General features: G+C 33.6%; 1 protein-coding gene across 1 annotated transcript in view; it reads right to left on the bottom strand.

Annotated features, from left to right (window-relative positions):
• Positions 1-6,775: 6,775 nt before the first annotated feature.
• Positions 6,776-15,180, bottom strand: part of acj6 (abnormal chemosensory protein 6) — an 84,777-nt gene continuing 76,372 nt past the window's right edge. The window contains exon 4 of the mRNA XM_076531101.1: positions 6,776-10,195. Coding sequence (XP_076387216.1) covers positions 9,431-10,195 — 765 coding nt within the window. The 3' untranslated portion in view covers positions 6,776-9,430. The remainder of the gene's footprint in view (positions 10,196-15,180) is intronic.

Genomic DNA, 15,180 nt, shown 5'->3' with positions numbered 1-15,180 from the left:
TGTCGTTTACAAGAGTCTCCTACTTGAATGAGGAATCTAATGTCTTGATTAAAACAAATTTTTAAATGGACTTGTCATCGTATTGTGGAGAAAGAAATTATTGCAAACAAATATTGTACAATTCTGATTATTTGAATTTTGGATCAGTTATGTGGAACCTTCTTAAAATTATATTTGAGGAGGATAACATGTTCACATTTCATTAATTTCAAATTTAAAAAGAAGAAACATAAAATTAACGTTTGATGTAATAGAAATTTGGAATAGAAAAATGATAAATTTAATTACGGTTACTCGTAACTATTATATATTAATAAATGAGTTATATGTTATTGGTTTCATTAGTTTTGTCATTTTTAGCTATGCCATTCTAGAAATTATTAATTATAGGAGTATACACCCAGAATGATTAAAAAATATTTTTCGAACAAGTTGTACCTTTGATACCACTTATCATGTAATATTTTTTGTAACACTAAGATGAAAGAAATATTATGCACTCGCTATTTATTACATTCAATTTGTAATTTTGAGAATTGAAATGAATATAAGTCATTAGTACTTTATTTGATTATTTCCAACTTGATTTTTAATACATAAGGAACATGCAAAAAATATGCGTTATGCAAAGCATATTAACTATGCAAAGTAGAAAAAACATATGTACATTGCAAAACATGCAAGACACTATGCACAATATACAAACTAAAAAGTACAGTTTTGAAATTTGTTTAATTACAAAACTATTCAAGTCTTATTTAGATCTCGAACTGTGAGTGTTTCTATCCAAGTTGTACTTTTCTCTTTATTTTCATTAACAATATTTATTAACACAAATACTTGCTGTTCACCCATTTCATGAGAATACAGTTCTTAAAATTTCTAGGTGTATATACCCCTTTAACGATGAAACATTCAACATGTTATCCACTCTTATGAATTCATAAATTGTGTGAGTATCTCACGAAATCTCAACAAGACACAAACACGTGTTTGATCGGTATTTTGATCGATACAACGGATTTATCGATATCGCAATGTATGGTTGCCCCTTCAAATGGCTGAAAAATCAACATGGCGTCACGCCGTCATAAAAGTCATAATTGATTCAATCGTTAATTTAATTTTCTATATTCTCATTCGAAAACTACGTAAATAATATTGATGTATTTTGAAGCATCACAATAATTTTGTACTGCAAACATTGTATTTTTCAAAGGAGACAAACAGAATCGAGAAATGAAAATAAATATGATCGTTTTCTGCCTTGAAATGCTATCCATAGAAATTTTATATGAAATATAAAAATATAGCGCGTGAACACACATATTGATACAATGATTTGTAGAATTTGAAAATTTGTGGATTTGGAAATTCAAGGATTAGGTATTTGGAATGTAGGGGATTTGGTAACTGGAGAAATTGGAACTTTAGGCATTTGGAGGTTTGGGGATTTCTAACGGTAGAGATTTGAGGATTTGTGAATTTGGAAGTTTCAAGGATTGGATATTTGGAATGTTGAGGATTTGTTAACTGGAGAAATTGGAACTTCAGTGTTTTGGAATTTGAGGATGTGGAACGTGAGAGATTTGAGGATTTGTGGATTTGGGAATTTCAAGGATTTAGGTATTAGGAATGTTGAGAATTTGGTAATTGGAGAAATTGGAATTTTAGGCATTTGGAGGTTTGGGGATTTGTAACGGTAGAGATTTGAGGATTTGTGAATTCGGAAATTTCAAGGGTTGGATATTTGGAATGTTGAGGATTTGTTAACTGGAGAAATTGGAACTTCAGTGTTTTGGAATTTGAGGATGTGGAACGTGAGAGATTTGAGGATTTGTGGATTTGGGAATTTCAAGGATTTAGGTATTAGGAATGTTGAGAATTTGATAATTGGAGAAATTGGAATTTTAGGCATTTGGAGGTTTGAGGATTTCTAACGGTAGAGATTTGAGGATTTGTGAATTTGGAAGTTTCAAGGATTGGATATTTGGAATGTTGAGGATTTGTTAACTGGAGAAATTGGAACTTCAGTGTTTTGGAATTTGAGGATGTGGAACGTGAGAGATTTGAGGATTTGTAGATTTGGGAATTTCAAGGATTTGGATATTTGGAATGTTGAGAATTTGGTAATTGGAGATATTAGAACTTCAGGGATGTAGGGATTTGGGGAGGTGGAACGTTAAAGATTTGAGATTTTGTAGATTTGGAAATTGCGGGGTTTAGATATTTGGAGTGTCAAGAATTTGGAAACTAGAGATATTAGATCTTCAAGGATTTGTAGATTTGAGAATTTGTAAATTTTGGAACTTGTAATTTTGTGGATTTGAAAATTTAGAAAATTGGAATCTCTGGAATTCGACAAATTAGAAATTCAAAAATTGGAAACGTTAGGATTTTACAAATTTAAAAATTTTAGGATTTGAATATTTGGAAACTTGAATATTCAAGGTTCCGATAATTTACTACTTTAAAAATATAATTTGATAATCTGAAAATTTAAAAGTACTTAAAAGCTAGAAAATTTGAGAATACAAAGAAATAACAATTTAAGAATTTGGAAGGTTATTTAAGGTTTCAGAATTTTCTAATTTGAGAATTCGAATTTTTCTAATTTTTTAATTTACTTGAAAGTTCCGAAACTTGTGAACCTAGAAAGTTTCGTAATGTCTCGCAACGTCTCCATTTTATTCCATTCTTCAAATTCACTTAGAATCCAGTATATAGTTCACGCGCTCTATTCTTATAACTCCATCATGAAAATTAATTGGCGAACATTGAGGCCGGATCAATCGTGGCCCGACCCTATAAAAACGGTGCTCCGACTAAAATAAGTCATTCAAATTTTTGAACGAACGACTTTTATACATTCCAAACATAATATGTATTTCGAAAAATGTGGAAGGTAAAAATGAGAAACGCTAAAATTAAATTTGAATTATCCCTATCTTAGTAGTCCATCCGAGGGTCATATTTTCGAGGATCGCGATAAATCGGTTCACTTTTCAACTAATTTGCACGCCGTCCGTGGTTTCTGTTATTGGCAACACGCGACCATCATCAGACCATCAAAATAATCTTCGATCGATGAAAGAATAATGTCTCGAATATGAGTGAGACGATGCTCTAAATCAGTGATGGATAATTCAGACGTTAATGTCGAATGTTGCAATCTCAGTAAATTAATTCGAGGCGCGACATACCGTCTTAAACCGTAATTACATTTTTATAAATGTTTAATGATAAAGCCATCAGACGGGCTGAATTACCTGTTCACAAGTATGCTGTTTTAAGTTATAAATTGGAATATTAAATTCTGAAATTCATCAGATTAATTTCGGCAAAATGTGTGTTTTTGTGGAGATATAGATTAGGTAGTTAATGAGTATATTAGTTTGAATCAGTTATTAGTTGCAATCAGTTATTTATTTTTTGGTTGCTAGTTGCAATTGTGGTTTGTATGTAATTGTTTCTTGGTTATTATTTGTTGGAATTAAGAAATGAACGTTAGTTACTGTAATTTGTAATGATTTTGAGTCCCACAATTTGGGGGTTTGGAAAATTAGTGAAATGGAAATTTGGAAGATTGAGGATTTAAGAATTTGGAAGTTCAAGAATTTAGGAATTTAGGAATTAGTAATTTGAAAATTTGCAATTTTAGAAATTTTAAAATGCATGGACTTTAGAACTTTCTTAGTCGAAAATTTAGAAATGTAATACTGGGTAATTTGGAAATTCGTAAAATTGGAGATGCGGAGATTAGGGAATTTAGAAATTTGGAAATTTGACATTTGGGGAATGTGGAGTTTGGGGAATGTGGAATTTGGGGAATTTGGAATATGGAGAATTTGGAATTTAGGGAACTTGGAATTTAGGGAATTTGAAATTTGGGGAATTTGGAATTTGGGAAGTTTAGAATTTGGGAATTTGGAAGTTGGGGAATTTGGAATTTAGGGAATTTAGAATTTAGGGAATTTAGAATTTGGGGAATTTGGGAAATTTAGGGAATTTGGAGAATTTGGGGAGATTGGGGAAATTGGGGAATTTGCAAGTTGGGGAATTTGGAATTTGAGGAATTTGGGAAATTTAGAGAATTTGGAATTTGGGGAATTTGGAATTTGAGGAATTTGGAATTTGGAGAATTTGGTATTTCAGAAATTTGGTATTTGAAGAATTTAGTATTTAAGAAATTTAGTATTTGGGAAATTTGAAACTTGGAGAATTTGGAATTTGTGGAATTTGGAATTTAGGAAGTTTGAAATTTGGGGAACTTGCAATTTGAGGTATTTGTAAATTTGTAAATTGATAAATTTGTAAATTTGAAAATCATGGAATTTGGAGATTGGAAACTTAAAAATTTTTAATTTTACAATTTATAAAATTACGAATAGAACCTTGAAAATTTAGTAATCTACATAATGTTATATTACTGAAAATATTCCTAGTATCAGTTCAGCCCTAGTCCTAGAACTTAATTCAAAAACTGTACACAAAAACCAAGTACATACCATAAACAAACTAACTATATATTACAAATTTTATTTATAACAATATCTTTTATTTTTCATACCTTTACCTTTAATCCTTCCAAAATTTCCACTGGTACTTTAAAGTGTCAACACTATGCATCAAACCAAAGTAATACTACACAATGGAATTTATAATTATTTTCAGTTGCAAAATATTTAAAAATGTCACGTTTTAAATTCATTTACACATTCCTATTGCATCACATTACATCACTGTCTGAATATCCATCATTCCTCGAAACGTACCTATAAATCTGAGACGTCTGATAGGAGCGACAATTTTGACTCCATCGAGCCAGACGGAGACAAAATAACGATTAATAACGAACAGAATAATAATAAATGTTATTAGATTCTATATTGCACTAGAACTTTTTTTCGTTCGTTACCTAATAGAATGACAATAGACTATTATTTTTCTAGAAAATACCTATTCTCTTATGTATATATACAATTTAAAAACGATTACCAACCGTTCGCTTAGTTTTCAACTATTATAGCGATGTATCGTAATTTCTTTTTCTTTTTTCCCATCCTCGCGGTATTGCTCGATGCACGGATATTCGAGCGTGATCACGCGTCGTCGAATATCGTTTGGATCTGTTTCCTGTCGACTCCGTGATCAGCTTTCGTGCACAATCGAGGATCTCGTTTCTCGGATTTCGTTGCCAACGAAATCGTCAGGAAAGAAAAATAAATCGCGTTTGGTCGTGGAGTACGAGCAGTTCATCAAGAATCGAGGAATCAATTTCTTAGTGATCGATGACCGATCAACCGCGTCCCCCCTCCCCTAATGTCGCTCGAGTCTTTTTTTGCCCTTTACTTTTATAATGCGTTCGATCACGTTCGTTGAAAATATTTATGTTTGATATTGGTTCGTTTCGTGATAGCGTCGTATCGAATGGTGTCAGCGTACTTTCGTTTCCGTTTACACCGAGACGACCTTCCGGTACACAGGGAACACGCGATCGATCGCGGGAAATACAAATAAAGTTAATTAATTCGTCGACTAATACTACAGTATTGCTTCAATATGATATGGTACAGTCTTTTCACTGATTGTCCAATATCACTACGTAACACGTCCTCTTAATATTTCTTTTTGTCTTGCTTTCTCACCCTCTCTCTTTCTCCCTCATCTCGCACATTTCGCTAATCTATATACAGCACTGGAACTCTCTTTAATAATTCGATAAACATGTTTTGATGCTACTTAACGAGCTTTTTGCAACTTTATTCGTTTAACCTCCTTTTCGTGTACACGGTGATGTAAACACACCCCCACTAATATTTTTCATTTTTCAATCTTCTTGAAAATCAACAGAATTTTTCAAATATTTACGGAAAAAGTTTTTGCTTTACATTTTTCGAAATTGCGTGGGATGTGATTACATAACCGTACATCGAAATATTTGTACAGGAGAGAAGGTTGAAAAGTTTCTGATTAATATTTCTCCGTGATGTACCGGGTTTATAGCCGGTTTTAAGTTTTTATTTGGAACTTATTGAAGGCAACGAAACGATAAGCATAATGCCATGAAATTCGTTCCAGTATTGAATATATCAGTGTAATCACTTTTACTCTTCTCACACGCATACATTTCTCTCTCTCTCTCTCTTTTTCTCTAGTTTTTTCACTTTTTACACCGTCTCGTGTGTCTTTGTTAGGATTAATATCACTTATTTCTTCGGCGCGACGTTACTCGCGCGTCGATTTTTATAACAATACGTTTTTATATTTTATGTTTCGAATTGTACTTTTCAAAACGCATCGACGATTATTTTGGCTATTTTGTTTCAACTGACTCCTCTTCATTCGCGAGAATCCTCCCTGCACTTTGTCGCCACGAAAAGATTGCGTAATTTTTTTAACTATTGTTTCCTGGTTACGCTGTTTGCGATTTAATGGACTTCGAAAAATCGTTTGTCTGAATAATATTAGAAATCACAGTATTTCATTTTAAATATAATAAGAGGTATTTCATGCAATCGTTTAATTTGCTAATTTGAATAAATTTTAAGGTAAATGTACTTGTTTATCGAACACGTCCCTTTTAGTAACTTACTTGTTCCATTTTCTTAAAATGATAAATAAACTGATATTTTACGATAAAAGCGTAGAATATTGAATGTAAATGTATCTTATTTAATGTTTTGAAAATTGTTTTTCTTTTATTAAGATGAAAATTAAAAAATTCTCAAATTTTTAAACTTACAAGTTGGAAAAGTTGTCTAACTTCAAAACTGTATCCATTAAAAATTAGAAAATATTCCAATTAAAAACCAAGGATTAATTGTGTTCATGTAATGAATGTTGCAATGAGTAATTTTGTGCAATCAATCGCGGATAAGAGAAACCATGAGTACAGGTGTCAACTTCACGTGACTCATCTTGTCCCCACATTAAGGAACTCTAAAAGTATAAATATGTATACAATTCTGAAGTGGTCCATTTCATAAAAAGAGCCATAAGCTTACCAGTTTGTTCAAATTAACTAGAAACATTTAATTAACATCAAAATAACAAGAAAACAATTTCTACTTATATAAAAATATAATAGTAGTCAATAAAAGGGACATAATGTTCTGTAAATATCCAACGTGAAAGTTGATTTACTTAAAAACTTAAAAGGACCAACTTTTAATAATATCAGCAAAAAATACTTTGAAATCGCCACATTTTTGTGTCAGATTTAATCTTTCTCTGAAGTCTTTCTCTGAAAAAACCAATAAATATTATAAAAATTATTAATAAATATCATAGAAATGAATATCATTCAGTAAATTAACAAATTAATAAACATAAACGCACTGGACCTCATGAAAATTAAAATCCAACAATTACGAAATGTACTGTTGTATAATGTCAAATTTAGTAACGCTTTTACATAGTCTGCGATCATGAAATCGGCATCGGCGACGATTTCCAGTTCGCAAGACTCGGTCCGAGGGTGAGTACGCTCGTAAACTGTTTTATCGCGATCGTAGCTGATATGCTTCACAAATTCTATCTCACTTTACAGATGATTTGATCTCGGGTTTCCGCAAGAGCTTTTTTATGTCGTTTTATATGATATTCTACGCAACATATAACGCATCTTCGACTTCATAACGCAAATACACTTTCTTATTTCAGTTGCAAGCTGTAGATTTGTCTTTACTTCGAATATTTGATTATTTTTTCGTTTTCGTATTAATTTATGGTATGAATTTTTTATGTTATTTTGCTTATACAGCTGCAAAAAATAATACAGTACAATAAATTAATAATTGGGGGTCATTCCAAAAGTTCGTGTCGACATAATATGTTTTTTACAATATATTTTTAGATAAAGAATGAGATGCACAAATAACGTGACTTGGTTGATTAAGAATAATCTGAGGACTAATCTATCATTGCTAAAATGGCAATTGGGAAAGATCTTTTATTGGTAACGATTGGTAAAAAGTGAATTTCAACACATTTATATTTATATGAATACATATAACATTTTTCTATTTGGCCCCTATTATATGTCCACATCCATATAACTGTTTAATAACACAATTTTATCAGATTATAGTTATTTAGAAAATAAATAAAATATGTAATTCGCAACTTTGTGTGATAATTCTGGATGTGCAGAAGAGACGTATTCAGACCAGATTCAGGAAGATTTAAACTTTGAATTTATATCTCAGATTAAATTTGGAAATGGGTTTAAAATAGGTTTATTGAGTATTGCCGATTTAATTGTTCTAAAATATCATATTACAAATTTTGAAATTTTGAAATTCCCCAATTTCTCAAATTTTCAAATCCTCACATTCTTAAATCTCCCAAAATCCTATATTTCCGAATTTTCAAACTTTCAAATCACCAAATCCTCAGACTTTCTAATTTACAATATTTCTAAATACCGAAGTCTCCAAACTAACAAATTGCTAAATTTCAAAAATTACAAATTCTCAAATTTTTAAATTAAAAAAATTTCACATCTCAAATACGTTTGAACTCACACAAAATGGACTGAATTTTTCCGAATGTTTAATTGAATGTAAATACCACAACCAAGAAAAGATCAAATTGCATATAATGTATTAAGAAACAAAAAAAGTTTATTTAGAAAGTGAATATCCATCTGTGACATCTCACGTTATATGTACTTGTATCATAGAAAAGAATAACCTAATCACAAATAACGTATGTTCCCACAATTTTTAATTGACGAAGATAAAATTTGTAAATTAACAACGAACAGTTTTAAATGAGAAATGAGAAAGTTTCTATACTGTTATAGTGTCATAAAATTGAATGATTTCGAATATTGCTAAAAACCTTCAAAATACAGTACGAATCTTTGGAATGACTTTACACACGTGACTCGCTTTCAATATAAAATAGTTCTTACACCTTATTATGATCATTCCTTCAACTTATCAAGTCATACTGCTTAGAACCAGGAAAGCATCGCAACATTTCACATAAACATACAAATGATATTACTCACAAACGAGTAGCAAAGGAGGAAGAGACTCGCGAATCGATGAGTCAATTGAAAATTCCCTCGTAGACGCGTCGAGCACATCGCGCATGCGCAGTAACCACAAAATATTCATATTAAGCCTGTGACAGTCTGACTATTGTTTATCGTTGCCACAGTATCGAGCTATCGTGTGCGATCCGTTTGAAACCGAGAATTTTCTTGCGAGCTCCATCAGTACAGTAACTATACAACTGTCCAAGGTAGATATTTCAGTCAGACTGACGGTTTATTCCTCGCAGCGATGGCGCGTCCTCCATTCCTCATCTTCCTCGTTTCTTTTTACGGCCATCCCTGAAACTCGGTCAAGGGTTCTGGTTTAGGCTCGAGACTGGGCAGCTGATACGGTCAGTTTTGCTGTCACAAGCCACCCTCGGGTCAATGTTGAGCCGCGAATTTCATACGCTTCTGCTTTTGTCGTTGGTTACAGAACCAGACCCTGACTACGTTCTTTTTCAGGTCGAGTTTCTCCGCGATCGCGGCTATCTTCTCGCCGGACGGCCGTGGTTGTACGGCGAAATACGCCTCGAGTGATCGTTTCTCGGGCGCGGCTATGCTGGTCCTTTTTCTTTTCTTTTCACCGGCTGGTAAAACCGACGGTGCATCCGGATCTCGTCTCTTGTTCTTCGCCTGAGCCTCCGCTTCCTCCAGCCACGCCTGGAGGATCGGTTTCAACGCGATCATGTTATTATGGGACAACGTCAATGACTCGAATCGACATATCGTTGACTGTGACAGCGCTCCGACACCGGGCAACTTCAAATTCGCCAGAGCTTTGCCGACATCGGCTTGCGTCACACCGAGCTTGATACGTCTCTGTTTGAACCTTTCGGCGAACGCCTCCAGTTCCCGTGGGTCCGTGTCTGCATCTGGATGCAGTCCTGCAGCTGCAGCTGCAGCGGCAGCCGCCGCCATTGCGGGGTGATGGTGGGCCGGATGTGGCACGCTACCACCCCCGCCACCTAGGTTACCGTGGTGATGATGATGACCCATCATTCCGTTCATACCTCCGTAAACTGAAGGACCATGGATACCGGCGTGATGACCAGGACCACCGCCCGTGTTCTCCGACATTGGCGTTAATGTAGTCATCGAGTTCGCTGGGTCCAGCATGTCTAGACTCTCCATGCCCGGGTGGCTCATCTGCAACAGACAGATCGAGGGGTCGTGTTATAAATTGTGAAGAGTTGTGGAGCAATTTACTACATCACGTAACTGCAAATTGTTAATGCATCTCGGACATATCTGATCTTTATGGCATAAGGTTCCAGCATTTTATAGATATTCTCGACTATTAAATGATAGTATTTTATTGCTATTGTATTTCGTTTGTGAAACATTGTTGCGTATCAGTTCGCAGCAAACGGTTTCGGTCACGTAAGTCGTGAAAAATAGATTTTAATCCTTTCAGTCATGACGTCCTTATGTGACATTCTAAATAAATACTTGATGTATTCGGAAAATTTGATTGCATGTAAATGTTGTCATATTACTACAACCATAGATTCTATCTGTATCTTGGATTATTTTATACAACTAAAAAATCATAATTTAATTCGAAGAATTTAGCAGATCTATGATATTTCTTTTCTAGTATTTTATTTTGTACATCTTATAATAATAATCTTATAATAGATACAAGTACTCGATTGGCTAGATTAGGTTAGGTGTGAAGTTCAAAAAATAATAAATATAATCTTTTACTTTTGGGTAATGTTACTCATCTGCCATAATAGTATTGTTAACTATCAAGTTATCAGTCTGCATTTAAATATTAAATATTAATTAAATATAAGTATTTATTCAACACATGATTTCGCAGTACCTACTTTCATGTTATTAAATCATGACAGACTCAGTATGTAAACTAATAAACACTAATTTTAAGTCTAATATGTTGACGTTGTATATGTTTTTTCATAATGAAATAAATACATGAAATTATGAAACGTTTCCAGTCGTGTAGCCCTTAATAATTGATCGAATCAATCGAGGGGCGATTATGTCATAACCAGATTATATAATTGCACTTGTTACCGCTATTAAAAGAAAGACACGAGTGAAACGAGCAGTGTACACAAAAAGGTTAGACAAGGATGCAAGGGCGAAGAAGAAACGTGTACAAACTAGCACGCACAATTATGCAGCACGTGCCGTGGTCGTCGTCGCCGGCACGGTGTGCACGACCCCTTACAAATTATTTATGATCTCTCTTCGTATTTTTCCTCGTAGAAACCGACGCGACGTCAGCCCTTACTCGTGCAACCTCCTCTCCCCTAACCTAACAGATATTCCAGCGATTATGTTACAGTCTTTGCTGCTTGTTGAATAAACAAATACACACGGTGATCTAATCAAATTTAGCACTTTATCCCCATTATTTCAAGGGATACATGAAAATGTTGTTAACTAAAGTTGTTCGATATAAAAGGAAGATCTTTTAGGGGTTTTGGAAATTTCAATGTCACATTCACTTTTTTGGAATCGTATATTTCTTTATTAGATACAACTTTTTTATATAAAGGTATTACCAATATCCTTGTGATAGTTAATTTATGTATCTTGTTTTATTGTATTGTTAAATTTTATTTGTGTTGTATGATGGTTGTATGGACACTTGATGTGAAACATTGTAACTATTTTATGTTAGGAAATTATTTTACAGTAAATTACTTTATAGGAGAGATAACTACTGGTAACTACTTTATACGAGATTTACAATATCTAGTACGTCTTCTGTATGACAAAGACATGTTAAGATCATACTACGCACTAATTACATAATTGTATAACAGTATACACCATTGCGTACTATTAACAAATTTGATGATCCCCAAATATTATTAGCTTACAACCCACGATATATGATTAATAAATAAAATAAACCGTAGAGAAGTATCAACTTGCAATCGCAAAACCGCCGGTTATCCTCCGACCACGATTTCCTAACGTAGTCGTAATTCCCGTCCCGCAAAGAAGGCCATAAAAAAAGGATCCAGCGTATAAATCGGCGAAATGCGGAAAATATATTCCGACTCTTGCAGGATCATGCGCCTACGGGACATTTGCGATACGGTAGGTACACAGGGCGTGACGCGTATGCGTACGAATACGTCGGTACACGCAACATTTATTCTCACGAGAATATGGAGTATAGCGAGAGCTAACTGGATGGCACGGTTTCGGTCCAGGGGTGCTCTGGAATAGCATAGTTACATCAGAAATGCAGGGGTATGGGTGGTTGGTAGGTAGCAGTAGGAAAGAGAAAGAAGGGACAGGGTTAGAGAAGGATGGTGGCAAATATAGGATGAGCGAGGGGCTAGCCCAGGGGCGTATACGGCTGGGCTCTAGAGACCCCCGCAATATTTCATCATTACGTTGACACGACGGTAGGGTTAGTCGATTCCCTTCCTCTCTCTCTTCTCTTTCTCCTCCTTTCCGTGTGTCTCTATCGCTCTCATTCGATTGCACGGCCTATCGCTCGCTCATGATTTCTCTCCTTTACTCAAATGTGCTCACCCCTCGTTTCTGTCGATGATACAAAACTCGTTACATGCGTTCGTGAACGTAATACGTTGCGCGTTAAGCAAGCCGGTAGGACACCGCTGTTATTGAATTCGTCAACCTCGCGTATAAAAACAGACTTTATGGGACACTTGCTGTTTGACCATCTGTACTAGAGAGATCAGCAGGAAAGAGCGAGAGGGAGAACTGTGAAGCAGGAGAAGGGTGCTCGTGCCACCGCACTGCGGGAAGCCAGAACCGGGATCTATACACCCACTTCATGGCCAGCGAATACACTCGCGACTAATAGCCGGCCGATTCTTGTCGAGATCGATCTACCTGCTTTTTCATTTGCTCTCTTATCGACAGGATCTTTAACCGTGTCAACGCAACGATATGGTCGTAGATACAGCTAGTAAAAAAGTGTTCGTACATTTTTTTCAAGTGACAGTGCTCGACGGAAATGATTTAGTATAACGAAGATATCCCATTTGATTTATTTGTTGATTCGCGAAGCAAATTAAAATTATTAGTATTTTTTAATCGAGATTTGAAAGGGATGCACTAATTTGACTTTTGGTTAGTTGAGGTGTAAATATTAATTTTTAAAAATTTCGAATTTCTCGAATATTTGAATACTGTAATTTGAAATTGATGAGTAGTTGAATATTTAAATTTCAAATATGTGGATTTACATTTTGAATGTGGACATGTTTGGATGTTCAAGGATAAGCATCTTTAAATACTCAAATTTTGTTTTGTTGTTGTTAGGTATAATTTTTTTGGTGCACATAAAACATAATTGACAGAACAGAAATAAAATTCCACGAAAATTGATTGCGTTCCACCCCGCGTGTCGCGTTACGAATCGTCCCAGTGGCGAAATAATATACGAGAATCCACCCCTACGTTCAAGAAGATCATTCGAGGTCGCTGCACATTGGTGACTTCACCCTACTGTTATCCTATCATCTACTCATCCGCCTCAGATTGTTTGAATTATCATAAAGAAGACCGAAATGACACGAAGCAAATTGAGGCTGAATTTGCTTGCAATTAAACATATTCTTATTTGAGCCACTTTAACCCTTTATGACTTTAATGCATTATTCGAGTTAAATTATAATTATTTTAATATTATTCTCATTCCAAATATTATTCTAATATGTTTATCACCGACTATTAATTTATAACAAAAACTAATTTGCAAGTAATTCTAACGATACTATTAAAATTTGTACGCCAGATGCATTACATCGTTAGTAATATCCTAGTTCATATAAAATTAATATTTGATTTTCAAATTTGCCTTTGAATATTAAATCTAAACTAGTTTATAATTAAATGCGATTATAAGATAACAATTTGTCTACTTATAATTTATTTACGATATAAATTAAATTGTAGGGGGTTGTAGTAATAATGTTACGGTTTGTGTGCAAGTTATAATAGATTATAACTGATGTTTGAATTAGTTTATAGTTAATAAGATGTTTAAAATTTAAATTAGTTTGAAAGTAATTGAATTAACAATATTGCAATTTGTATGCAAGATAAAGTACGTCGTTAATGATATTCTCATCTGTTTATGATTTGAAATACGTTTATTATTTGAATTGGTTTCTAAGTACTATAGTTAGAATAGTACAATTGTTTTGCAATATATACATTGTTAATGACATCCAACTTTATGTTAAAAATAAATAATTTAATAATATATTAATTTTTAAAAGAAACTAGTATATTAACTTTCAATGTGTGTTTCAAATTACTATTTTGCTTTTATCAACAAAATAAATGAAGAGGTTAAATGTCAAATATAAAAAATAAAAATTCTGTTAATTTTAATTACTGAATTTAATTAATACAATTATGTTATGCGAAAGGCAAATTATACTTACTTTTTATTTCATGAAAATTTCTCGTTATTGAACACATAAGCGAAATGTATAAATTTATTCATTGTTCATAAATGAAACGACATTGAAACCGAATATTAAATTTGTTCATTTAAATATATACAATTATTTTATTAATCAAAATTAAAAATCATTACTCGTACATCGTCAACGGTATTAATAAGGAACCGACGGATTGCTGAATTTTTTAATCGCGAAATTAATCATAGATCGTAATTAATTGGCAAGCCTAATTAATTATTACCGGTGGTTTTACCGGTTCGTTGGAATTCGTTGCGTGTTATAATCGCATTCGAATATTATATTTTATATATTTCAGGACGATGTTTCGGTACTTTGTTGCGATAATTGTTTCATCGATAAATCCCATTGTTGGTAGCAACATTAAGTTTTAATAAAATTGTTGTGCCTCCGAGGCCACTTATCCGGCATCGTAATTCATTCGAACGTGTATGGAAACACATACGGGCGTACAATAATGTATACAATCACATACACAGTATGTCGAAAAAATAACGGAACTTTTTAAATAAAAAGAGAGGAGTTCATAAATAAGAAGAGAAGAAATACATCCCTTCCGCTGGGCATGCTCAAGCAACGTTAACATTTTTTATGTCGTTTTGCGGAATCGCTTCAATCGCCCTTGTCATAGCTGCTTCAACTTGTGAAACAGTGACATAAAACGTTCCTTTTATAGCTAATTTC

This window comes from Megachile rotundata, chromosome 1, assembly GCF_050947335.1.
Source record: "Megachile rotundata isolate GNS110a chromosome 1, iyMegRotu1, whole genome shotgun sequence".
NCBI lineage: Eukaryota > Metazoa > Arthropoda > Insecta > Hymenoptera > Megachilidae > Megachile > Megachile rotundata.
This window is presented reverse-complemented; position numbering and strand designations above follow the sequence as displayed.